Source organism: Eublepharis macularius, chromosome 4 (genome assembly GCF_028583425.1).
Source record: "Eublepharis macularius isolate TG4126 chromosome 4, MPM_Emac_v1.0, whole genome shotgun sequence".
Lineage (NCBI taxonomy): Eukaryota > Metazoa > Chordata > Lepidosauria > Squamata > Eublepharidae > Eublepharis > Eublepharis macularius.
This window is the reverse complement of record NC_072793.1, coordinates 163,259,499-163,283,136: the sequence shown is the minus strand read 5'-3', so window position 1 is coordinate 163,283,136 and position 23,638 is coordinate 163,259,499. Positions and strand designations below refer to the sequence as shown.

Here is a 23,638-nt window from a genome sequence, read left to right as displayed (position 1 = left end):
TGCGTCAACGGGGGAAAAAAATTGCGCGCTTGGATGCCTAGTGCGCAAGAGCGCACCGGTCCCCTTTAGATAGGCCAACTCAGTTATTCCGCCTTTTCAGTTCACGTATCAAAAGAGGCTCTCAGTCGTATAGTAAAGAGATGAGTCGAAGAAGTTAAATGAGACCGGCTGGTACAGCGACTTAAGCTTTGTTATAAAGCAGCAGGAATTATTATAGCCACCTATACATGGGAAATGGGGGGAATAAGCAAACGGGCTTAATTGAACACTGGCGCATGCGCAGCTGCGAATCACTAAAGAACGCGGCGACGCTTAGAGGTCGGAGACGCTTCGGGCTGCTGGCGGTTTCGCCCCCAAACGGCCGTTTTAGCACTTCGTGAACTAACAGGTGTGAAACTTGGTGGGGGGAAAATCCGAAGAATCCGGTTATCTATTTGCGTACTCTCACCGAAGGAAGCGGAAGTTTTGCCATCTTGGGAGACAAGGCAAGTGAGTGGCATAGAGACTAGAGTGACACAGTTGTTGCTTCCGGAAAAAAATTGATATTTATTGGCTCATAATGACGTCGCTCTATCATGGGCCATCTTTATGGTCCCCAAACTCTCCATTAGACCGGAAAGTGGGATGGAAAACCAATCCTATACTCAGCCATTATCGGCGTTTCCGGTGGTAGATGCCTCTCAGTAACCTTCACCATAGAGATGCCGACGGATGGACCGACGTCGCTGTAGGTCTGTGGCCAATGGCGGCTGTCCATTATTTACCGGATGTGCAGACTACGCGTCCCTCTAGTTTTTCATCTCTATTAGGAGGGCCGCTTGTAGGAAAGGAAATATTGTGTCTTTGAGCGGAAGTGGCCTTCTGGAGCTGCGAATCTGTCCCCTGCCTTGACGGGAAGTGAGAGGCTCCGGGGCCAGGTTAGAAGAAAATAATGTTGGGGGTCTCGTGATAAAAAATAAAAGGGTGAGGTGGAGAAGGAGAGGGGAGGATATTTTCGTCTCCAAAAATAGTGTAGGTTCGTTTGTACATAATATGTAGTTTAATATATGAATGTGTACATTGAGGGAGCGGAGCTTGGCGGTGGTAGATAGGGTGGCCGTCCTCCATCTGGGTCTTGGAGATCCGCTAGAATTACAACTGATCTCCAGATGGCAGGAATCAATTCTCTTTGAGAAAATGGCTGCTTTACATTGTGGACTCTTTGGCATTAACACCCACCCGCTCTCGCTTGAGCTCCCTCCCTTCCCCAAAGCCTGCCGTCGCTGGGCTACACCCCCAAATCTCCAGGAAGCCCTCCATTCAGTTGGCAACCATAGTGGTAGATAGTGTTTGGCTATTCGTGGTGCATGTGGGAAGCAAAGGGCAAATCTCTCTTCTTTCTCTCCCTTTAATTCTGTTCCTGACCCTGAAGCTTTAGCTTCGCCTTGAGAAGGAGCCAGTGCGTTGTACTGGTTAGGGAACTGGACATGGACTGGAGAGACAGAGGTTCAAAGCCCCCCTCTGCTGAGTTGTTCCCTGTGTTGTGGCTAGTTGCAGTTTAAACTGTAGTGTAGCGGTGAATGTGTTGGAATAGGATCGGGATGAATCACCACTCTGCCATGGATGCTTGCTGGGTAAACTTGGGCTAATCACATCCTTTCTGCCTAACCTCCCTGTGAAGATAAAATGGAGGTGAGGAGAATTATGTAAGCCACCTTGGGTCTTCATTGGAGAGAAAGGTGGGGTACACATGAAGTAATAGTAATTAAATTCCTTTACAGGGCTGTTGTGAGGGCAGAATGGAAGAAGAGGTAATCATATATACTGTCTTGAGATCCTTGGAAGAAAGATTAAAAATTTAACAAATAAATCTCTGACATTCTAGGTTAAACTCTGGTCTCTGTGCCTGTCTGTAGGTAAGCCCTGGTAACATAGCAGTGGTGGAGGGAATTATTTGTGTTTTTTGTTGGGGAGGGTTTCCTGCTGTTAGACTCTGATAAGTTCACTGGGTCATCTCCTCTTGTTTAACCCTCTTAGGGGATGTTCCTTCTGGCTTTAGCTAATGTGGTCTTAATTGGCTGTGTTCTGGTGTCCTCTGTGGTACTGCTTTGTAAGGTAATGAAGATATGTGCGGTCAGAGAGAAGACATTGAGTAGAATTTGTTGCCTGTGCAGTTTAGATAAGCTGTATAATAATGTAAGGGTATATAGTACTTCATAGAGTAACATAAATAAAAAGTAGGTCTCTGCTAACTGCTGTGCAATCAGTATAAATGTTGACAGCACATATGCAGCATAATGATAGAACGGTGGCTTTGGAAAACTTGGGCGCAAATCTTTGCTTCATCAGGAGGCAAAAATGGAAGTCTTGGGCAAATCATCACCTTGCTGCCTAATCTAAAGTGGGTCAACTGTGTATGTGTCCCTCTGGGCAGAAGGATTCAAATGTGATGTTGATAAATAATATACTTCAGCATGACCTCTCTGAGGTACCCAGAGGTCTTCTTGTCTTCTCTTCTATCGTTGCGTGAGTTTAAATATTCGTGCAAGATGGTACAACCAATTGTCAGGATGATGGTTTTGAAATGGATTTGTGTCTTGCAGTTTTTGAGCTGATTAGGGAGGGAAGATTGCTGTTGCCAGTGCCCAGAAGGACTTTAGTATTGGATGAAATTTAGCACTGAAAATTAGGATTTTGTTTATAGAATGCACTCTTAAAATGGCTTTGTTTTCTCCCATCTCCAGTGTGTTTTATTTATTACAATGTGAGCCCCTGAAGAATAACAATGTGTCTGAAAAATTGCTGTTTGCCAGCAAGGATCTGACAGCAAGGGTGCTTAATCTGGAAGAAGGGAATACACATACACAGTCCTCCCCCCCACCCACTTTTGTCCTAGGAACTTAGCCCAGTTTTGGTTCAGCTGAGATACTTGCCTAAGGCTGGGCAGAGGTTTGAAGCTGGGTTTCCCACACCCAGCCATTCTACTGACTCATGTGCTGTTACTTATACAGTTAATACCTAAATGGTGCAGAAGGTATAATGGAGGCACTTTCTAATGGAGTATTAAGTAATTTACCTAAATGTTGTTTCAGTACAACACACTGGCAACTTCTCAAGGCGAAGCTAAAGTCTCAGGGTTACTGTTACGTTGTTTCAGAATTAGGCCTCGCTCTCCCAGTCTTGAAAAATGGGGGCCTCTCAATTTTTTAAATAAAGTTCACATAATATTTTTGGTTTACCACTAATTATATTCTTGGATTAATGAAACAATATGCAGGGACTTGACTGTTTAAGGGCCTCTCCTAAAAGCAGGAGATTGATATCGGAAGTGTCTCTTTTCTTTCTCTTAGCTGTGCTCTAGAAAGGTTTTTATAGTTCCAGGGAAACGTGTTGTACTTTGGATGTTTGTACTGTACAAAACCTTCAGCTTTAATTTTAAAAAGTTTTTACCTTGCTTAGATGAGAACAGGAAGGAGAGGAGAAGTCAATTGTACCCATCAGTGCTTTAGAAATGATAATGGCATTCCTGGTCAAATATAACGAAGTGATCAAATTAAGGGACACAGACGTAGGAGATGAAGAGAATCTAAATTATTATTTTCTTGGAGACTTCAGGAAAGGCTTCTTTGACCCACAGGGAGGGTGGGCAAATAGATAATTAAAGCCCTTTGGTATGGAAGGGGAAGCTGTCTTGGCTAAGGGCCACCATTGCCATGTGGAGGGCTGGCTGCTTGAACAAGGACACCAAAGTAATGGGAAGTTTTAAGAACTTTGAAGTTAAAGAGCCTGCCTTAGAATAAGATCAGCTAGGGCATGTACAGGGGAGGGTCAGAGGAATTGTGTTTTTACACCTTTCTTTTGGGTTCTTTGCGCAGTCAGTTGCTGTGCAGAGAATATGCATGTGTACATTTTCCTTTTAATAAAGGTTTTATAATCTTGAATGCTGGTAGCTGGTCTTTGTTAACACATAGACCTCCGTTATTCAGACGCGTTGTTTAAAATGGGTGTCAAGAAAAGGGGGTAGTCAGTTGGCAAACTGCTAATCCTCCAGTGATGTGCCAGTGCAATAAGCTGTCCCCATGGTAACCAAACGCTGGGTAGCAGGAGATGCGGGAATTAAGCAGGCCTTAGAAGAGCAGTGCAGGGAAGGAAAGGTCCGAGTCCTGCTCCTTTTAGTGGTAAGAGGGAGACAAAACACCTCTGAGGGTAGGGAAAGCTGGGAGAGTGGCATGGAGCTGGTGCCCAGATGCTTTAGAGGGCAGGATGGAGCAGTGCCCACAGGCCAGAGTATCAGTGTAAATGACACTTCACAGAATTGGAAGGAAGAGAGCACTCTGCCCCAGAGAGTCTACATTCCAAAATTGTGGGAGGTTTGTGGGGGGAATACGACAAGGACAAATTACATGACATAATCATTTACATTGTTACAAAAGGAGAGTAATGAAGGTCGATATGAATTTGTTAAATTAAAAAAACACAGTAATATGGGTTAGGGCTGTCAGCAGATTAAAGATTTCTGAATTGTGACATTTCAGCCTTTGAGGATGCAGCATTATCAGTTTCCATTTATGACAATATTTTTAAAAGTTTATCCCTTATTGTTTAGAATGCCATTCTCTTTTTTTTTTTGCTCAAATTTGTCACACAGTCAGTACTGTGACCACAGTTTTGTTTAAGGTGATCTCTTGAGGCAGCTGTGGCCAATATTATTAGAATTTCATTATGATTCACCAGTGATGTTCAACCATGTCATCAAGTGCTGCCAGCTTGCTAATTTAGGCACAGCTGAGAAGTGTGAGTGGTCTATTTGGAAGCGACCTCAGCGCTACAGTGGATCCACCTTTGGCAAATGTTTTTGTGGCCAGATATAGCTTTGTCAGAGCTGTAGGCTCTTTTGATCAGGCAACAGTATGCTTTGAATACAGAATCTGCTCCAAAAAGCAAACAACTTACATGAGCATCAGGAATTATTTTTTTAAGCTGACAGTTATTCCTACATTCCTGTGGTTAAAAATGGTTAAAAAGTAGAATAAAGTACACCCTCAAAAAAGAAACCCCCAAAGTAAGTTTTCCATTTTAAAGTGAGAAATTATTATGGTCTGGGCCTGCCTGCCTGCCTGTCTCTCTCTCTCTCTTGATAGCTTGACATGCACCCTACTATTCCACTGAGCAAAGTCTGGAACCTTCTTGTCTTGACATTTGATATAGAATCTTGTGCTTTAAAGACTCACACTTAATTTGTGGTAAAAATAGAAAAGAGTCCAGTAGCACCTTTAAGACTAACCAACTTTACTGTAGCATAAGCTTTCGAGAATCACAGATCTCTTCGTCAGATGCATGGAGGGTAAGAAGAAACTGGTCAGATATATAGGTGGAGAGGGGAGGGGGAGTAGATGCAATCAGTAGCTTCTGATAATGGGATCAGTTTGCTTCTAATAATGAAATCAGTTACTTCTGGTAATGAGAAAACCATTCATAGTCTCTATTCAATCCAAGCCTGACTGAGTCAAATTTACATATGAATTCCAATTCAGCAGTTTCCCGTTGGATTCTGTTTTTGAAAGATTTCTGTTGAACTATAGTGACCTTTAAGTCCTTGTACACAAACCTTTCAAAATCAGAATCCAACGGGAAGCTGCTGAATTGGAATTTCATGTGTAAATTTGACTCAGTCAGACTTGGATTGAATAGAGACTATGAATGGTTCTCTCATTGTCAGAAGTAACTGATTTTGTTATCAGAAGCAAACTGATCCCATTATAAGATGCTACTGATTGCATCAACTCCCCCCTTCCCTCACCACCTATATATATTTGACCAGTTTCTTCATACCCTCCATGCATCGGACAAAAAGAACTGTGGTTCTTGAAAGTTTATGCTACAGTAAAGTTGGTTAGTCTTAAAGGTGCTACTGGACTCTTCTATTTTTGCTACTTCAGACTAACACGGCTAACTCCTCTGGATTACTTTGTGGCATAATTTTTCATAGCTCAAAGGTCACTTTATCAGATGCATGGAGCTTTGCCCTTAGTTGGCATCTATGACATGCGTGTATATCCAGAAGGAGTGGGGTTGGAATATTATTCTAAAGAGGGGCCCAAAGGTCTAGCTGGTCTGAAACATCAGTGTGTCACATTGCTATGCAGAGCACCAAAGAAAACAAGAACCGGTCAAGAGTACAAGGCTCAAAGCGAGTGGGTCTGTAATTTGAGAATGGGCAAAGCAGAATGAATCAGGCATATAAACCTCTGAAGAGGGCTGTTACTTTTGATCCTTTTCTTCTTAATCCTTGTCCAGGCCAGGTCCAATCATACCAACTCTGCTTGTTGTAATAACTTCTGGTCCTGGCTGTTGATTTCCGTCTCTGTTTTTTCAGCTACTTAGGATAACTGTTTGTCTGTCTGATGAAATGCGGTCTGACCCATTAAATCTTGGGCCACAGTATATTTGTTAGCCCTTATCCATTGTGGATTTGGCTGGTAGAGACTAGCTTTGCAATTCCTTAGAAACGAATATATGAATGTCTTGTCTATGATAACAGAACCAGTGCAACGTAGAGGTTCGACTTGGTCTTGGCAGACCTGAATCTTCATTAAGCCAAGGAGCTCACCAGGCAACCTTGTTGTCAGGATAAAATGGAGGAGGGGAAAGAGAGGCAAGTGTGCTGCCTTGAGTTCAATGGCGGAAGGGCAGGATAAAAACAGATGGTAGGAATGATGTCTCCAAAGCCACCTGGAAAGCAAATGGTGCAGGTGCATTTAGTCCTCCTCCTCCCCAAACTCTCTTTGGTGTTCCTTGCTTTCAGGCATGCTTGAAGTTTGTGCTGTCTGCCTGCAATCTCCACTGCCAAGACTCACCTGTTTCCCCTTCTCACAGCAGGACAGGAGGGAGCATTTGACGAGGCATCATGGCAGAGCCGGAGAGCCTTGAGGTGATGGTGAAAACCTTGGACTCCCAGACCAGGACATTTACAGTGGAGGTGGAGGTGAGCATCACTCAAGAGGCTTGCAGCTAGCAGGGGTGTCTGGAGATGACTCATTCTGGACCACTGCAGTGGGGTTGCTTTGGCTCAGTGTGTCAGGCCCGGCTAGAGGACTCTCTCAGACTCTCCACTTCATCAGACACAGCTGCATGAGTTAAAGGTCTTTATTATGAGATTTCCACCCCCCCCCCCAGTAGTGCACTGTACAAAGTAATTGCCTGGAATGCCAGAGCGAAGCCTTCCCAGTATAGAAATACCCCTCATTTCCCTCCCCCTATTTCAAATGAAAGTCAGAGTTGGCGGCAGCTCCTAAGCAGGAAAAGCCAGGGACAGATGCAGAGCTGGGACCTCAAGGTCGGCCAGCTGGTTCTCAGGCGTCTGGTAGCTCCATACACTCCCACTTGTACTGATAAGACAGCTCAGCAAAACAGTAACGAGACAGCAGCAAAGAAACAACAGAGAAACAACAGAGAAACGGCAAAGCAGCTATTTCTGTTCCCCATTCCCCCGCAATAGTAAGAAACCTCCATGTATGGCAGGCAGGCTGGCTTGCTAGCCCTGCCTGACACAATGGACTGTCTTATTAAAAGACCTGGATCCTGTTTTTCCTTCCTCCCCAAGCATCATGTTCTGTATATATTTTTGTGTCTTTTGTCTTTCATGCTCTTTTAATGCCTATCAGTATTAGTGCTCCCTAATTTCTTTTGCCTGGGGTGTGATGGCAGCAGCAGTGAATTTGACGTCCCCAGTTTGGTCTTGTAGAATGTTTAACTGTCTGACTAGATCCCAGTAAAAGTCTGGTCCGTTAATCCATATCTTACGGCTTTTATTCATCCAGACAATTGGAGGAGGAGGAGGGTAGTGGTTGTGGTGGGTGGATCTGTAGCATGCCACTGCAAGTGCCCGGAGCCCATCCCAGCCCCTAGGCCCGTGTGTCCCTCCTCCAGTGTGCCTGTTCCCCATCGCTCTTGTGCTGCTGGTTGACCAGGGCAAACTCAGGACTTCCTCTGGTTTTAAGTGGAGCAAGACTATTGTATTCTAACCATTTTCTCTCCTGTGCTCCTCTGCTGCTGTTTAAGTGTTCTGGTACCCTGGAAACATGGTTCCAGTGACTGTATCCCAAAAGTGTGTCCCTGTCCTTAGTGGGTTCAGTATTAGACCGCAGAGGTGGAAGGGGAGAGCCCTGGTGGTCGATGAAGGAGCTGTGACTGGGCTGAAGGGTTTGCCTGCTGGACCTCTCTCGATTTTGATTCCTGCCTTGCAGATCACAGTCAAAGAGTTCAAGGAGCATATAGCAGGCTCCGTCAACATCCCCTCAGAAAAGCAACGCCTCATCTACCAAGGGCGAGTTCTGCAAGACGACAAGAAGCTGCAGGAATACAGTGAGAAGGGGCCTCGGAGGAGGTTGTGGGTTGGCCTTAGAGGGGAAGTGGGATAGGATGGTTGTTGGGAGGCCTGAGGGGCTTCAGCACGGGCAGAGGGCAGTGGGGGTGTGAGGTCAGGCTGCCCAAGTGATTCAGTGTATGCCTTGCATTTCCACATGCCCTTGCCGCCCGAGAATGACCCTTGAGAGCACAAAGACAGTTGAGCGGGAGCCTTGTACTAAGGAGCAGTAAGGAAAATAGTGTGCATGTAGATTTGCTCCCTGGGTTCCCAGACCAGTCCCTGGCCTCTGCATCTCCGAGAATCTCAGACAGCAGGGAAGATCCTTCTCTGCCCAAGACCCTGAGGAGCTACTATGGCTCTCAGCAGAAACAGCCTTGTGCTGCGTGGACCAGTGGTCTGATGACTCCGTCCAATGCAGCTTCATTTGCTTGCTCTGAATTACTTGGGACGCGCTTGCAACTACTGATTACTCAGATGCAAGTTACACAGCATGTGAAAATGTGTGTATCAAATCCCCGTGTTTTTAAAAACCAGAAGCGGCCTGCAGAGTTGTGGCCTTGCTGTTGTGAACAGGAGAAGTGAGGGAGGTAAAGTGGGTGTGCTCAGCCCTTTCTCTCTTGGCCATTTTCTTCTCCGTTCCCTTGCCTGTTGCAGAGTTTTGGATGAACCCTAGTCAACACTGGCAGAAAGACAAAGGTTTGAGCTGGAAAGAGGTGGGGAGGGGAAGGTTAAACTCCCCTCTCCCTCCGAGGCATTTTTTCATTTTGTTGAGTTCTTGTAATGTACGACTTGGAAGAAGGGTGGGATATAGGGTTGACAACAAGCTATTAGACAGGTTAACTACTCTTTTGAAAGGGGGAGGCATCTTTCTAACGACTGCTCTTTGATCATTCGGTGTGCATGAATACTGGAACAGGCTGTTATGCCACGTGGGAGAGCCCGAGAACCTCTTGTGAATTCTTCTCAAGCGTTCTGTTCCTGTGGTCTTGGTTCCAGATGTCGGAGGAAAAGTCATCCACTTGGTGGAACGTGCACCTCCCCAGACGCAGTCGCCCTCCTTGGGGGGTCCCTCCGGAGTGGGACCTTCACCTGTCCCTCACAACGGCACAGGCTCTCGGGGGACGGGTCCCACTGTGCATGACCGCAACGCCAACAGCTACGTCATGGTGGGAACCTTCAACTTACCAGTAAGCATTATGGATCCGCAGCCACCCACACAAGTGAGTTTTAGCAAAAGGGTGCTGCTGTGCAGGGACGAGGGGGAGTCTCCTGCTCCCTGCCTTTGGCTCGAGCCCCTGTGCAACAAACGTGGTACCGCACTGCGGCTTGCTGTGCTGGGCGGGGTGTGAGCAGGCGCAAGCAGGTGCGGTTCCTGAGTTCTGGCAGTGAGATGTCCTTGCCTTCCTTGTCTGTCCAGAATGGAGTCAGTAGTAGCGGTTGCTAGGCAGTACCTGAAGACTGAGGTCTGGGTTCAGAGATGGCAGACACACACTTGTGCATCTTGTGGCACAGTGAAGGAGAAGGCAGCCACAGTCACATCCTGTCTGTCCGTCCGTGCCCTGTCACTTCCCTTGTTCCCTTGCTTGCTGTGTGGCACATCTGGGGACCCGGTTGCTGCCACTGTTGAGGGAAGGGAATGGGTTTGGGGAGAGCATGATTGCCTATTCAGTCTTGCTGCATTGGGAAAGATGCATGTTAGGGCTGGCAGCCCGCTAGTCCGCTGCTGCCTCCTGATGCTTCCACCCTGAGCATTCTGGCTCTTTGGGACCACCTGCATGATCTTCACTGGACTCCTGGGCTCTCAAGTCAACAGTAGCAGCTGCGGAAACAAGGCTCGGAGAGTCTAGTGCGAAGTTTGCTTCTGTAATGACATGTGCACGTTAATATACTTACAACTATAATACTAGGACTCAGGGAGGCCTTCTTTCAAGTTGCTTGTTTTGAGGTTTCACGTGAACTGAGTACTAAAGCGTGCCAGCCCCACCTGTCAGAAGAAGCTCAAAATGATTTGCTTTTGGCATGAAGGGCAAAGTAGCTGGACAGGACTGGAGGGGGGTCCTTCTTGGAAAATGGCTAGTTGTGGGCTGATCTGAGACATGCTTTTGTAGCTTAGAATTTCTTTGAAACACCTTATGGGCTGGGTTTCCACATTGCTCAAAGAAGTTTCCTTCGAACAGGCTTTTTAAATGTAGCCTGAAGCTAAAAACAGCATCACCAGTAAGAGTAAAAGCGACAGAACAATTCAGCAACAAACCTCCTTGAGAAGCTCTGCCGCGCACCTTTTCCTGAAAAGCAGCAGAGACGTCACAGCCCTCCGTGTTCTGGGCAGCTTGTTCCACAGTGGAAAGGGGGCCCCAGGAAAAGCCCTTGACTGAGCTGCCAGAAGGCTCCCCTCCTCGCCGGGTGGATAAGCAAACTCTGCTGGGAGGAGCAAATCCCAAGGCTGTGTCTATGCTCTGCTTGCGCAGAAACATGTTTAAGAAGGGAAAGGTGGCCTAGATAGATAGCTAGATAAGCTTAGCAAGTGTGGTTCTGGGGCAGAAGCCTGCTACCCGTGAATCTGCTTTTGCTGTCTTATTTTTAAAAGTCAGTTTTTAGCCCTCACACCTGCAAACGTGTGCTTGAAAGCATGTCGGCAATTGAAATCTCAGAAGCCAGAGTTCTGGCTAAGTGGCTGGCAGTGGGACTTTAGTGCCCTGCATTGCCCTTCCGAGCTGGAATAAATGTTGCAGAATCAAATAAAAATGTCCGTTTGCACGACCTAGGCGGGTTGCTGAATTCTGCCTGCCCTGGGACAGAATGGAGATTATCTAGCCACAGAACTTGAAGCTTTTTGTTTTAGTGTGGAGTATCTGCAGCCCCCTGGATCTAATTCAAATGATATCTTGACTAAGAGAGAGACTAATGAAGAATAAGTTAATTTTTAAACAACACACTTCATGTTAAGGGCAAATAGGCAATGTAGTATCAGGAGGAGGATCTGAGAGTGGGGTGAAGCCCCCAAATGATACGTATGGTCGTTTGGTCTCCTGTGATTCCTTGCCTTTCTTTCTGCTTTGTTTTGTCCTTTCTTTTTTCCCCTCTCTCATCCTTTCTCTCTCCTTTTTTTTCCTTTTAATTTGTTCCCCTGTCTCTCCTTTTTCTCTTCCCCCTGCTTTCCAAAGAGCGATGGATCGTCTGTGGATGTTCATATAAATATGGACCAGGCTCCTGTACAGGTACAAGATGTGGGGCGGGAAGGCTGGAGTTGCCTGGGGTTACGGTTGGTAGATCTGTCGGGGACTGGGTGGCTTTTAGAGGTTCATTGCATAGCTTACTATTTCAGTAGGATCTTGTTGATGCTTGATTGTGTGTGTGTGTGTGTGTGTGTGTGGTGGGAGCTGCTAGCAGTAATTTATGACTACTTGATAAGCCTTCAGAACGAGTCAGGGCTGGATGTGGTGCGTGCGGGCCTTAGGACCGGCATCCAGAGTCAAATCAATGTTATCAAATATTCAATAAAATCAAAGAGCAAAATCTGACTGGAAAAGGAGCACCTTGAATTGCCTCCCCCAGGCAGAAGGTGGGCTCTGCAAAAGAGAAGGCCCCAGTCAGAGGTGAATGTTCCAGCCACCACACCATGCTGGCCGCTGGTTGTTTGGTTGTGGACCTGCAAGCCTCCACTTTTCAGTTCTGTTCTTGAGGGGTATGGTAGGTGGTGCTAAATGGGTGAGGAAGGCAGTCTCGCCTTTGGAGTGTTCCTATGGGTTTGGCGGGGGCTCACGCTCTGAGGCAGTGAATTTGGGCAAGATTGGGTCCTTGGTTTGATCCCAGGCATCTCCTCCCCTCTCATTGCAGAGTGAACCTCGGGTCCGCCTGGTCATGGCCCAGCACATGTTACGGGACATTCAGAGCATCCTGAACCGGCTAGAGGTGAGCACGCCCAGACCTGGGGATGGGCCTGCAGTATCAGGGTACAGACAATGGGCGGGAGTGGCGATCCTGCTTCTGGTCCTTGACCTCCACATGCCCCTCTTCTTCAGGGACATGCCAACAGCCAGGCCACATCGGGAGCTGAGGAAGCGCCGTTGGCCAGCCCGATGGAACGGGAGCCGATGGAAGGAGCTGAGTCTGAGCCTCCGAGCGAGCCAACGCCAGCCGAGGAGACACCCCCGTCGGGAGCCGAGCCACCCCCTGTGGCTGAGGCGGCTGCGCCCAAGTAAGGAGTTGGGGTTTGTGACAGGAAGGAAATTCTGAGTGCAGCCAAGCCAAGAAGCAGCAGCTCTGTCAAGAGTTCTGATGGGTGGGATGAGGAGGGCAGAGGAGATGGAGTACTACATTGGGGAAGATCAGAGGAGAGGATTCAGTGGGGAAGGCTGTGGTCAGGCAGTGGCCCTAGGGTCGGGTGAATCAGGACGGGGGCCTGGGCAATGGTGACCATTGACATCTCTTCCCACAGCCACCCGTCGCCAGGGGAGTACGTGGAGGTGCTGGGGGAGCTCCGAGGGGTGGAGAGCAGGCTGCAGCCCTTCTTGCAGAGATATGAGGAGATCTTGGGAACTGCCGGCACCGCCGACTACAACAATAATGTAAGGGATGTTGAGTTGCACCCCGTGGCTATAGGGGCAATCCTTACTGTGCTTTGTTCTGTTTGGTTTCCAACCCCCTCCCCGGCATTGCAGTGACAAGTATAAGCATTCTCCACCCCCCCCCCCACACACCCACCCCATGACATACTTATGAACAGGGATGCAATCTGGCCTTGAAATTGTGGCTTAGATTGGATGCCACTTGTTCTAAGGTCACTTACGTCAACTAGTTGAGGCTGCTTTACTTTGCATGTGCTCACACACTGTGTTATAACCACACATGGTATAGGAGCTTCTGGGCTAACCCTGAAGTGTCTGAAAAAGAGAGGTCTGACTCTTGAAAGCTTGCACTCTGGAAAATCTTGTTGGTCTCTAAGGTACTACTGGCTTAAAACCCCACTAGGCTAAACCAGTTGAGCAGCTGGTCCTTTCCACATGCTAGGGAAAATGGTCTATAGCAGTTACTGGGTTCGTACATAGTCATATGTTCTGTGTATCAAAGATAGAGAGGGAAAACTGGAGGAGACTGGGCTACACCGTCGGCATGCTCCATGGAAGCTGATGAGCATGCTGGGTTGGTGCTGGCTTCTTGTTTCCCGGGGCTTCATTGGTCCCACCTGCTTCTGCCTTTGTTCTGGGGTGGATTTTGTTGATGGCTGTTCCACTTAGCCTGTTTTTTTAGACAAAATGTGCCTGAATTCCAGTGCTTGTTCCTGCTGAAGTGTGTCTCCCCTGAGGTTTGTGCTGAGCCAATGAAGAATGTTCAGCACTAAATAAATTTGACAGTGAAGGGAGTGTGGAGACTGGGATTCACCCTGAAACTCTGCAGTGGGGGAATGGCCCATGGCTGGATGATTGATTGAGGTTGAAAGAGCCCTGAGAAACCTGGGTGCAACAGTTCTTTACCCTTGTTTGGCTACCTTTTATGTTTTACAGACGGAGGGTCGAGAAGAGGACCAGCGAATTCTCAACCTGGTGGGGGAGTCACTGCGCCTGCTGGGGAACACGTTTGTGGCGCTCTCGGATCTGCGCTGCAACCTCGCCTGCAATGCCCCCCGCCACCTCTACGTGGTGCGGCCAATGTCCCACTATACAGCCCCCATGGTGCTGCAGCAGGCAGCCATTCCCATCCAGGTGAGTGAGCTCCTCCCCTGCTTGTTGTGACCCCTCCAAGCCCATGCAAGGCTGACTCAGGCAGCGGCTGTAGTCCTCCAGCCATAAGCAAACAACAAACCAGGAGAGAGAAACAAGAAACACCTCGTCTTCTTACCCATCTACAACTTGCTCTTATCCCAGATCAACGTTGGAACCACTGTCACCATGACAGGCAACGGTGCCCGCCCCGCGCAGGGCAGCTTGGAAACATCTGCCCAGGCCGCTCAGGCTGCTCCTGTTACCCCGCCCAGCGCTCCTGGTCCTGCAGAGGCTGGCCGGCCCTCTGAGGGATTGCCCCCTTCCTCTTCCCCGGGAGTCACCCCGACTCAGACGCAGGCTTCTCAGACGGGCCACCCTCGAGTGATCCGCATCTCGCATCAGACAGTCGAACCCGTGGTTATGATGCACATGAACATACAAGGTGAGTCGTTCATGGGATCCCCCTCGGTGGGAGAGGGGGGCTGGATTGACTGTAGGGCAAGGTCATATAGGCTGGGGCTGGTCTTCTCTCATGTGCTGGCTCCCTTCTTTTGCTGGTTAAGTAGGTGGAATGGTGGGTGGGGCCCAGTTTCTCCATGGATGGGGCAGGAGGGTGGGATATTAGGTCCTCTCATTCTTTCTGAGTGGCGTTCATCTTACCAGCCTGTTCTCAGATGCAGCCGGTGTCCCAGTCCAGAACTGTAGTAGTTTGAGCTTCCTGTTTTTAAGTTTCAGCTCTGACTCAGTCTCACTGGCTGGCGTTTGGGCCCCCCAGCTTTAAACCTTGGCTTATATATGCCACAGGGACCCACAAGGAGACGTGGAATGGGAAATCTCACTTCCCCGTTCTCTTTTGGCCTTCCTTCCCCTCCCTATTTACTCTAGCTTCTCCTCTTCTTCTCCCATTAATTCCTTCCATTTCTCTTCTTCCTACTTCCTTTTACTGGTTTGTCTCTTCCTCCCATTCCTCGCAGTCTTTGTGGCCTCTCCTTGTCTAGTGTGCCCCCATTACCTCCCGGTAGGCAACCCGCAACGTTCATTGCCACAGCAACCTCAAATGCCACCAGAATGTTTTTACCTGCATCATTTGCATATGTGCAGACCTAGCGGTTTTTTTTTTTTGCTTTTGAGTTTTTCACATTTCGTCTCTCTATGTTCGGCAGAAACACTTACTTTAGCCCTAGGCGGCCCTCCCTTGTGAACTGTGTGGCTGCAGAAATGCGATAAGGGCAGGGCTTTTTTTCTGGGAAAAGAAGTGGTGGAACTCAGTGGTGGAACTCAGGACCCCACAATGACGTTACTTGGGGTCAGCTGGAACAAGGGGGGAGTTTTTTAAAGTTTAAATCACCCTTGGTGAAAATGGTCACATGGCTGGTGGCCCCGCCCCCTGATCTCCAGACAGAGGGGAGTTTAGATTGCCCTCCGCACCGCTCAGCGGTGCGGAGGGCAATCTAAGCTCCCCTCTGTCTGGAGATCAGGGGGCGGGGCCACCGGCCATGTGACCATTTTAAAGAGGTGCCGGAACTCCATTCCACCGTGTTCCCGCTGAAAAAAAAGCCCTGGATAAGGGGATATCAACTCTGACCTGTATGATAAGCCTATTGTAACTTCTTAATACAGAAAGTGCTGTGAGCTATAACAACAATGTTGTGATGACTGTAAAAACAGTCCCTCTGGATCAGATCAAAGGCTTATCTAGTGGCCTCTCCTGTGGCTCCACCAGATGCCTCCTAAAGCTCCCAGCAGGACAGGAAGGACACACCCCTTCCCCATGTATAGTCGGAGTGCCTCTGCTGCTCAAAAGCTTCAGGTCACTGAGTGATGGAGAGGAAATCAGGAGGCCCCCCTCCTTTCTTTCCCCTAGGACATAAGGTCGTTTAGTTCAACCTGAAAAGAAAAATGCTCCTCTGCAGAACAAGAGTTCCTTGAATTTGCTGGCACAGGATGGTTGGGGTAGCCACTGCCTTGGACAACTCGGAAAAGGGTGTTAGACAAATTCTAATGGAGGTCTACAGATGGCTATTAGCTGTGATGGCTGAAAGGCCATTTTTGCTCATTAATTTGCTGATGATGCCAAATTGGGAGGAGTGGCAAACACCCAAGAGAGTGGACTGTAAACTAAATACGAGCAGTCAGTGTGATGTGGTGGCAAAAAAGACAAACTCATTCTTGGATAGTATCAAAAGGGCCATTGCATCGAAATCGCAGGAGGTCATAGTCCCTCTGTATACTGCCCTTGTCAGGCTGCACCTGGAGTACTGTGTGCAGTTCTTGAGGCCTCACTTCAAAAAGGATGTGGACAAAATTGAGGGTGCAGAAGAGAGCAATGAGAATTATCAGGAGACTGAGCCCTACGAGGAAAGGCTGAGGGCCTTGGGAATGTTTAGTTTGGAGAAGAGGAGATTGTGGGGGCACATGATTGCTCTCTTTAAATATTTGAAAGGCTGTCATTTGGAGGAGGGCAAGGAGCCGTCTCAGTTGGCAGCGGAGGATAGGACCTGAAGCAACGGGCTTAAATTACATGCAGAAAAGTGCTAGCTGAATATTAGGAAAAACTTTTTCACGGTCAGAGTAGTTCAAAGGTGGAACCAGCTGCCTAGGGAGGTGGTGAACTCCCCTTCCCTGGCAGTTTTCAAGAAGAGGCTGGATGAATATTGGTCAGGGATGCTTTAGGCTGATCCTGCATTGGGCAGGGGGTTGGACTAGGCCTGTATGGCCCCTTCCAACTCTGTGATTCTGTGGAAATTTCCCAGACAAGAGGCCCTGGCAATTACGGGATGGCGAGAACAGCGGGGAAACATTGTCCTCCAAGTGCTGCATGAGAGCCTTCTGGGCATCTGAAACATGCTGACTTTAGATGGACCTGTGGTCTGTTCTAGCGGCGCTTTCCTGAAGACACTGTGTTTAGGATCGAGAATCGTTCTGTGGGCTGCTGACTCTGAACAGGGAATGGGTCTTTGGTTTCTTTATTTTAAAACCCCACCTTTCACCCAAGGTGGCTCCTGTCCCTCGCCAGCAGCCGAGGCCAGAGCATCTTTCCCCTCCTGCCTGCCATCCCAGTGCAACTGACAATTAGAGCAGATTTTTTTCTGTCAGGGATGGAGGGGCCTTCACTCTCCCTGCAGCTGCTTGTTATTCTTCGGTGGATGGCTGAAGCCAGGCTGCCTTGGTCGTGGTAGGGTTTGAGGGTGGGGTGGGGTGCCATCTCCCAGTGGCCCTTGACCTCTGGCTGGTGGCATGGGCTGGTGGAGAGTTCTTCTGCAGGCCCGCTGGAGCCCGGGACAGTTCTGTGGAACCAGGTGTGTGTTTGTGGATGCATTTGTGAGGTAGTGTCAGTGGATTTTGCATTCAGACACAGTCCAGGGCTGTCTCTTCTTGCTCGACTTCTGGTTTCTGCAATGTGTGGGTCTTCAGCCTCTGCACAGCACAACCTCAGCAAAATGGCAGCCCCTTAAAGGTTTTAGGAGGGAGGGAGGCTAGAGTTGGTATTGGTAAAACAATCTAGTACTTGTGGGAGAGCTCCAGGAAGCCAGCGAGGCCATTAAGATCTGACCGCTTATGAATAATTTCCCCCGCTCTCCCCCCACTGTTTAGATTCTGGTTCCCAGATGGGAGGAAGCAGTGCTGGGGGAGCCCCCCCAATGGGGCCTGCTGGACCTGGCCAAGGAATGGGTAAGGACAATGGAGGAGGCCGCTGAGCTGGCGTAGTCGAGGGGAAAGGGAGGTGGGGAGGGGGACTCTACACATGTTGGTTGTGGGCCCTGGTTCATGGGCCACACCCTGTTGGTGTGTCTCCTCTCTAGGTGGTGCTCCTCCCATGCCACTCAGCCTCCCGCCAGAGTTCTTGCAGGTGGTGGCCCAACAGATAACTCAGCAAGCCATGGCAGCAGCTGCTTCCGCAGCTACAGGTAACGACCTGCAAGATGTGGAAGTGCCGCATGTGTGTGCCGTTCCAGGCAGGGTGGGGAACGGGAGGCAACGGCTATTCATCCAACCTCCCCCAGCGCCCTTGGCTGTGACGCCCGAGTTCTGAGTACGCTGACCTGCTGCATTCTGCTCCCTGTCATAGGCCAGCAAGTCCCGGGCTTCCAGTCTGCTCCGACACGCGTGGTGATTGCCAGGCCCTCTGCTCCTCCGGTGCGGCCCACTCACCCTGGGTCACCCCAGGCACCAGGACAAGGGGTGAGGACTGGAGTTCTGTGGGATTGGGCAGGGGGGATGCTCTTGATTTTAGAGATTTGTTTGTTTATCATCTGACTTGCTTGCTGAGATGCAGGGCAGATTGAAACATTGAAAACATTGCAGTTGCTATTCCTAACCAATGATCTGTATCCTCTGTGTTTTCTCTTCCCTTGCAGGCCCCTGGCATGGGGGGAAATGCTTCCTTGGCTCAGATGATCAGTGGGTTGGTCGGGCAACTCCTCATGCAGCCAGTGATAGTGGGTAGGTGGCGGTAGCCAGAGGAAGGGGGTCCCAAATGGTAGCCAGTAGCGGAGGAGAGATGTGCTGTTTAAGTGACAGCACTCAGTGCAACTTCTGTGTGGTCATTTTATGATACCCCTTTGGGATAGCAAGGGTAATGCATGTGGATGTGTAGGATTGCCGGTATCTGTCCATTCTTGCAGTTTCACAATAGACTGGCGTTTCCGTTCCAGAACCGGGGGGTGGGGGGGTGGATATGATTCCCGCCAATGCCCTCCTCCCACTGCAGAACCCCTGCCCTGAACTTTGCTTCCTGTGCTGGTCTGGAAGGTCCTCTGACAATGAAGAACGAGTTGTTGGGGGACTCGGTGGGCGGCAACAAGAGGGGGAAGTGGGAAGGTTCCCCTCCACGAAATCTGTAGATCATTGAATACACACCACTTTTTAAAATCCATGTAAGCTCTTTCTGTGGCAGTCACTTTTTCTTTCTGGAGAAATCTTAGCTTATGGTCAGTGTGGTGTAATGGTTAGTGTCAGGCTAGGCTCTGGGATTCCCCCGTTTGAATCCCCCCTCTGCCATGAAAGCTTACTTGGGTGACTTTGGGTCAGTCACAAACTCTCAGCCTAACCCACCTCACAGGGTTGTTGTGAGGATAAAACGGAGGCGAGAATGATGTAAGCCCCTTCGGGTCCCTACTGGGTAAAAAAGTGGGGTGTAAATGAAGGAAGTAAATGAAATGGCCAAGAGTCTGTTGGACGAATCCTGCGCATGCTGCTTTGGGGCAGATGAAAGACTGGGATAATGATACGGAGATGCATGTTAGAATTGAAAAATACCCTTCAAGGCCAGAACACTGGATGTGGGGAATGTGGAATCCTGGGAATACGCTTAGTCTGGGTGTGACGTGGTTGGCCAGCTAGAGGAAAACAGTAAAATGGGGGGTTTACTATCCAGCCATGTTTGGGGAGGGGGGGGGAGTTGGATACCTGACACTGGTTAAATAGGGCATCCTGAGGCCGTCGATGATTGGAAATCTGCTCTCTTCCCAAATGATCCCGCATCCTTGTCTGAACCCGGACCAAGCAGCCCTCTTTGTGTCTCCCTCCTAGCTCAAGGCAGTGGAACTTCCTCATCAGCTTCCTCTTCCATCAGCAGCCAAGCGACCTTCAGCACCAGCACCTCTGCCTCCCCACCCACAGCCTCAGCCAGTGCGGGGACCACCAACACTGCCACCACCGCTGCAGGGGGCAGTTCGGCCAGTGCCCCGGGAGGGCCTGTCCCATCTGGTCAGCCTCCCACAGCTGCAGCCGAGCTCCAGTTCTCTCAGCTGCTGGGGAACATCCTTGGGGCGGCGGGCTCCAGCATGGCAGGGGTGGCTGGCGTGGGTTCTCCCACCATCACTGTGGCTATGCCGGGCGTCCCTGCCTTCCTGCAAGGCATGACGGACTTCCTGCAGGTGAGCCCCTCTCCTCTTTGCGGCACTCGGCGCCTGGGCCAAACGGCAGCGTGTCTCGTGTGGGAGATCTGCCGCCTCTCTTCGGTGTTCCTCCTCAGTGATCCCCCTGGGGCCGAAGCAAAACCTGATAGATTTAAAAGTTAGGAACGTGTCAGCCAGCGTTAGTTTCTCCGCTCAGCTGTGGGAGGCAGGCAGGTGGGCCAGTGGCTTAGTCTTGTGGGGGCCCTTCTGACACCGGCCTGCCTCCTAAGTGAGATGCTAAGCACTTGATGAGGGGCTTAGGCATGTGGCAGAGGGTTTCGGGGTGTGCGCTCAGTTCAGATGTGGGGCTGGCCTTGAAGCTCTTCATCTGTGAATTCACCCTGACCCAGAACTCCTCTGCTGAGGGATGCAGCCGGAAGGATAGCCATAACAAAGCACTGTGGAGCTATTAGAGTTCCTCTCATTGAGGAACTAGTAGAGCTCCTCTCTTTGCGTGCAGAGGATGCCAAGTGTAATCTTTAGCACTTCCAGTTAGCAAGTCTCAGGTAACAAAACAGAAGGAAAAACGGAGACCTTGCAGAGCTTCTGGCAGCAAAGAGATAAACCTTGGCCAGATGTCACAACTCTGTTTTTAACTGGTTTTTTTGATACATTTGTTTTTAGTAAGCTGCCTTAAGCATCTTCAGAGGAAAAGTGGCTAATAAATGCTTTAATCAATCAATCAATCAATCAATCAATCCACTGGTGGTCTAGGACTGAATAAAGGCAACTTCAGGGGTTCGTGGCCGCCCAAAGGAGAGAGAGCACATCTGGACAGATGGCAGCCCAGTGACAGTTCCTTACAGAAAGCAAGCCCTGGGAGCAGGGGGTGGTGGTGGTGGTATAAATAGGATAACAAGCTTTCCATCCTGGCTGGAGGGGTCAAGATACTGAGGTACCAGCACGGCACGAGTGTTAGTTGCCTCTAGTTGAGACCTCCTCACTTGCTCCATGTTTCTCCTTTTGGGCCCTTGTGGTTAAGAGTCTCTGGCCCCTAATGCTATCTTGAGAGAGAGAGAGAGAGAGAATCTCTTCCACCACTCTAGACAATAGCAAGTTCCTGGGACGCTTAAGGCCCTGCTGCAGCCTTGTGCCCCGTAATGCTTTGTTTCTGAGTTGCCCGAGCGAAGTAGGGAAGGACCAGAGTCACTCCAGAAGTCTTTGCAGTTAAGCATCCTGTGCTGGGCCGCTCTCACCTTCTCTTTTCTCCCACCAGGCGACACAGATGGGGCCAGCTCCCCCCCCGCATCCCCCTGAGCAGGCCCCACCTCCGGCACAGCCTGCGGCCTCTCCACCACCACCTCCCCCCTCTGTGCCCCCAAGTGGGCCAGAGGTGCCCTCAGCAGGGGTGGGAAGTGGTGCCAACGTTCGTGGCGCTGCCTCAGCCGATGCTCTGCCACCCGAGTTCTTCACCAGCGTAGTCCAGGGGGTGCTGTCGTCCATGATGGGCTCCCTCAGCGCCCAGCAGGGCAGCACGGAGAGCATTGCGGACTTCATCCAGCGGCTGAGTGGCACCAGCAACATTTTTGAGCCAGGCACCGAGGGGGCTCTTGGTAAGGAATCTTCTGATTGCCCTTTGCTGGTGGAGGGGGATAGGTAGCTAGTTAGTACCTTGCCCGCCTGTCCTCTTGATCCTGGGCTGCTTCTTTTCTGAGTCCCCCACTTCCTTCTGGAATGGAAAGCAACCTTATCTTTTTGGTGGTTAAACCAGTGCTGCTCAAGCATTTTGAGGTGGGATCCTGCTTTTCAGAACCCATTCCGAAACAGCTCCAGGGGGAGAGGCAGTGGCTGCGTGGCAGAGCATCTGTTTGGCATGGAGAAGGTCCCCGGCCTCTCCAGTCAAAAAAGACCAGACAGTAGGAGATTGGAAAGCCGGTGTGTTGTAGCAGTTAGATTTGGGGGCTGGGTTCTGGGAGGACTAGGTTCGAATCCTGTTTCTCCACCGTGACCTTGAACCAGTCATTCACCCCACGCCTATCCTACCTCAAGGGTTGTTGTAAGGATAAAATGGAGAAGGGAAGAATAATGCAAACTGCTTGGGCTCTCCATTTGGGAGGAAAAGGAGGTACAAATGAAGCAAAGGGGCATGCACCTGACACTGCGGAGAGCTGCCGCCAGAGTAGACGAGATCGACCTTGCCTTCCCTAGCTCAGTTGAAGGCAGCTTCGTGTGTGTTCATATGCTGCTTTTCCCTTTGCCAACTTAAAGTGCAGGAGTCTCCCATCTGTTAACATGATACATGTTTCTATTTCATTTTTTTCATATCTCACGTTTCTAAATCTTACCTCATTAGTGATGCCATTATTTTAATTTCCCCCATAGTGTGGATCACGGGGTGGATGGGCTGTTGAAACGAAGAGCATCCCTAAAGCGCTCCCGAGTGAGCTGTGTTGCCTTCAGTTGCCACTCCCTGGCTCACCTCTCGGCCTCTGAGCCCCTCACTGGCACTTCCAGTCCTTGACTGCTCTTTCAATGGCACTGTGCAGACGAGCACCGGCTGAGGGGGGAACGTGTCCTCCTGCCCATTCCTTCCTTTTCTCTGGCTTGGCTGGAGTTCCGTGGGCTCTGTCTAGCCAGGAGGGAGGCAGAGACAGACCTGATCCTGGGAAGGAGCAGTGCGGGCAAGTTGGGGTGCTGTGGCACTGGGTAGGAGGGAGCCCAGAAGGGTGATCTTGACAGCCTTTTCTAGTTGGTGAAGGAGAGAGTCGAGGCTGGGTGGTTGCTCCTCAGCCTAGATCCTCTAAGGAAAGAAGCTGCTTGGCAAGTTCTAACGCCCTATTCTCCTTGTCCCTCTGTGAGTGAAATGAAGATCTCCTCCTCTATTTTCGCACTCTCTCCTGCCCTGTCAATTTCCAGGCTTCTTCGGGGATCTGCTCTCTCTGATCTGCCAGAACTTCTCCATGGTTGATATGGTCATGCTGCTGCACGGACAGTTTCAGCCGCTGCAGCGGATCCAGCCCCAGCTCAGTCGCTTTTTCCGGGAGGAGTACCTGCATGGCCAGGAGCCCACCGAGCGCAGCGTCCGGGTGAGATGGGCTGGCCTCCTGCCCAAGTCCTGGGCTTGGCTTTGCTGCGGACACTCACTGCCCTTCCTCAGGGCATTCGCTAATGGCTGCCCTCTTTCTTTCTGCTGTTCCAGATGGCCACTTGCAACTTGATTAACGGCTTGGAAGAGTACATCCGTGAGAGCTTTGTGAGTTTTACTCCCCCATCCCACCTTTTAAACTACATAGTAGGGGGCCTGGGCTGGGCCGTAAGATTAAAACCCCTACCCTGCGTATGGAAGCAAGCTTTGGGGGACTGGTTTAGATTCATCCCACCTCCTCAGTCATGCCCTGTTGGCCACTGAAACCTTTGGGATGCCCCAGAGCATTGTGGGAATGAGGTCCATTCTGTGCCTTCTCATGTGCATGGACTCCAACGGGGAGTGAAGCACTCTTCAAGCTGACGTTTGCTGCAATTTGGATATGCCTAGTATAAAAAACTGCCAGCCCCCCATCGCCCTCCTGGTCTCTGATCCCTTCCGTTCTCCTCCCCCTTAGGCCTCTGTCCGAGTCCGTGATGGCGTCGACATCACCCGCACCAATCTGGAGTTCCTGCAGGAGCAGTTTAACCGCATTGCCACGCACATCCTGCACTGTGCAGGTAGGGAGGGGGCCGAGCGCAAGAGATTTCTGGGGCTTTTGGGA

At 50.0% G+C, this 23,638-nt stretch overlaps 1 protein-coding gene across 9 annotated transcripts in view; it reads left to right on the top strand.

The window, feature by feature from the left end:
• Positions 1-310: 310 nt before the first annotated feature.
• Positions 311-23,638, top strand: part of BAG6 (BAG cochaperone 6) — a 28,987-nt gene continuing 5,659 nt past the window's right edge. The window contains exons 1-19 of one of the 9 annotated variants that reach the window (XM_054975433.1): positions 311-485; positions 6,859-6,964; positions 8,226-8,343; positions 9,344-9,567; positions 11,512-11,565; positions 12,185-12,259; positions 12,370-12,545; positions 12,786-12,915; positions 13,852-14,049; positions 14,212-14,491; positions 17,644-17,721; positions 17,853-17,957; positions 18,119-18,231; positions 18,408-18,492; positions 19,582-19,928; positions 21,166-21,502; positions 22,806-22,975; positions 23,089-23,142; positions 23,492-23,594. In XM_054975433.1, coding sequence (XP_054831408.1) covers positions 6,887-6,964; positions 8,226-8,343; positions 9,344-9,567; positions 11,512-11,565; positions 12,185-12,259; positions 12,370-12,545; positions 12,786-12,915; positions 13,852-14,049; positions 14,212-14,491; positions 17,644-17,721; positions 17,853-17,957; positions 18,119-18,231; positions 18,408-18,492; positions 19,582-19,928; positions 21,166-21,502; positions 22,806-22,975; positions 23,089-23,142; positions 23,492-23,594 — 2,725 coding nt within the window. In that variant the 5' untranslated portion in view covers positions 311-485; positions 6,859-6,886. Of the gene's footprint in view, positions 490-746; positions 918-951; positions 1,012-6,855; positions 6,965-8,225; positions 8,344-9,343; positions 9,568-11,511; positions 11,566-12,184; positions 12,260-12,369; positions 12,546-12,785; positions 12,916-13,851; positions 14,050-14,211; positions 14,492-17,643; positions 17,722-17,852; positions 17,958-18,118; positions 18,232-18,407; positions 18,493-19,581; positions 19,929-21,165; positions 21,503-22,805; positions 22,976-23,088; positions 23,143-23,491; positions 23,595-23,638 lie in introns of those variants that run through there. The other 8 variants (XM_054975436.1, XM_054975434.1, XM_054975432.1 and 5 more) reach the window with 8 other exon arrangements.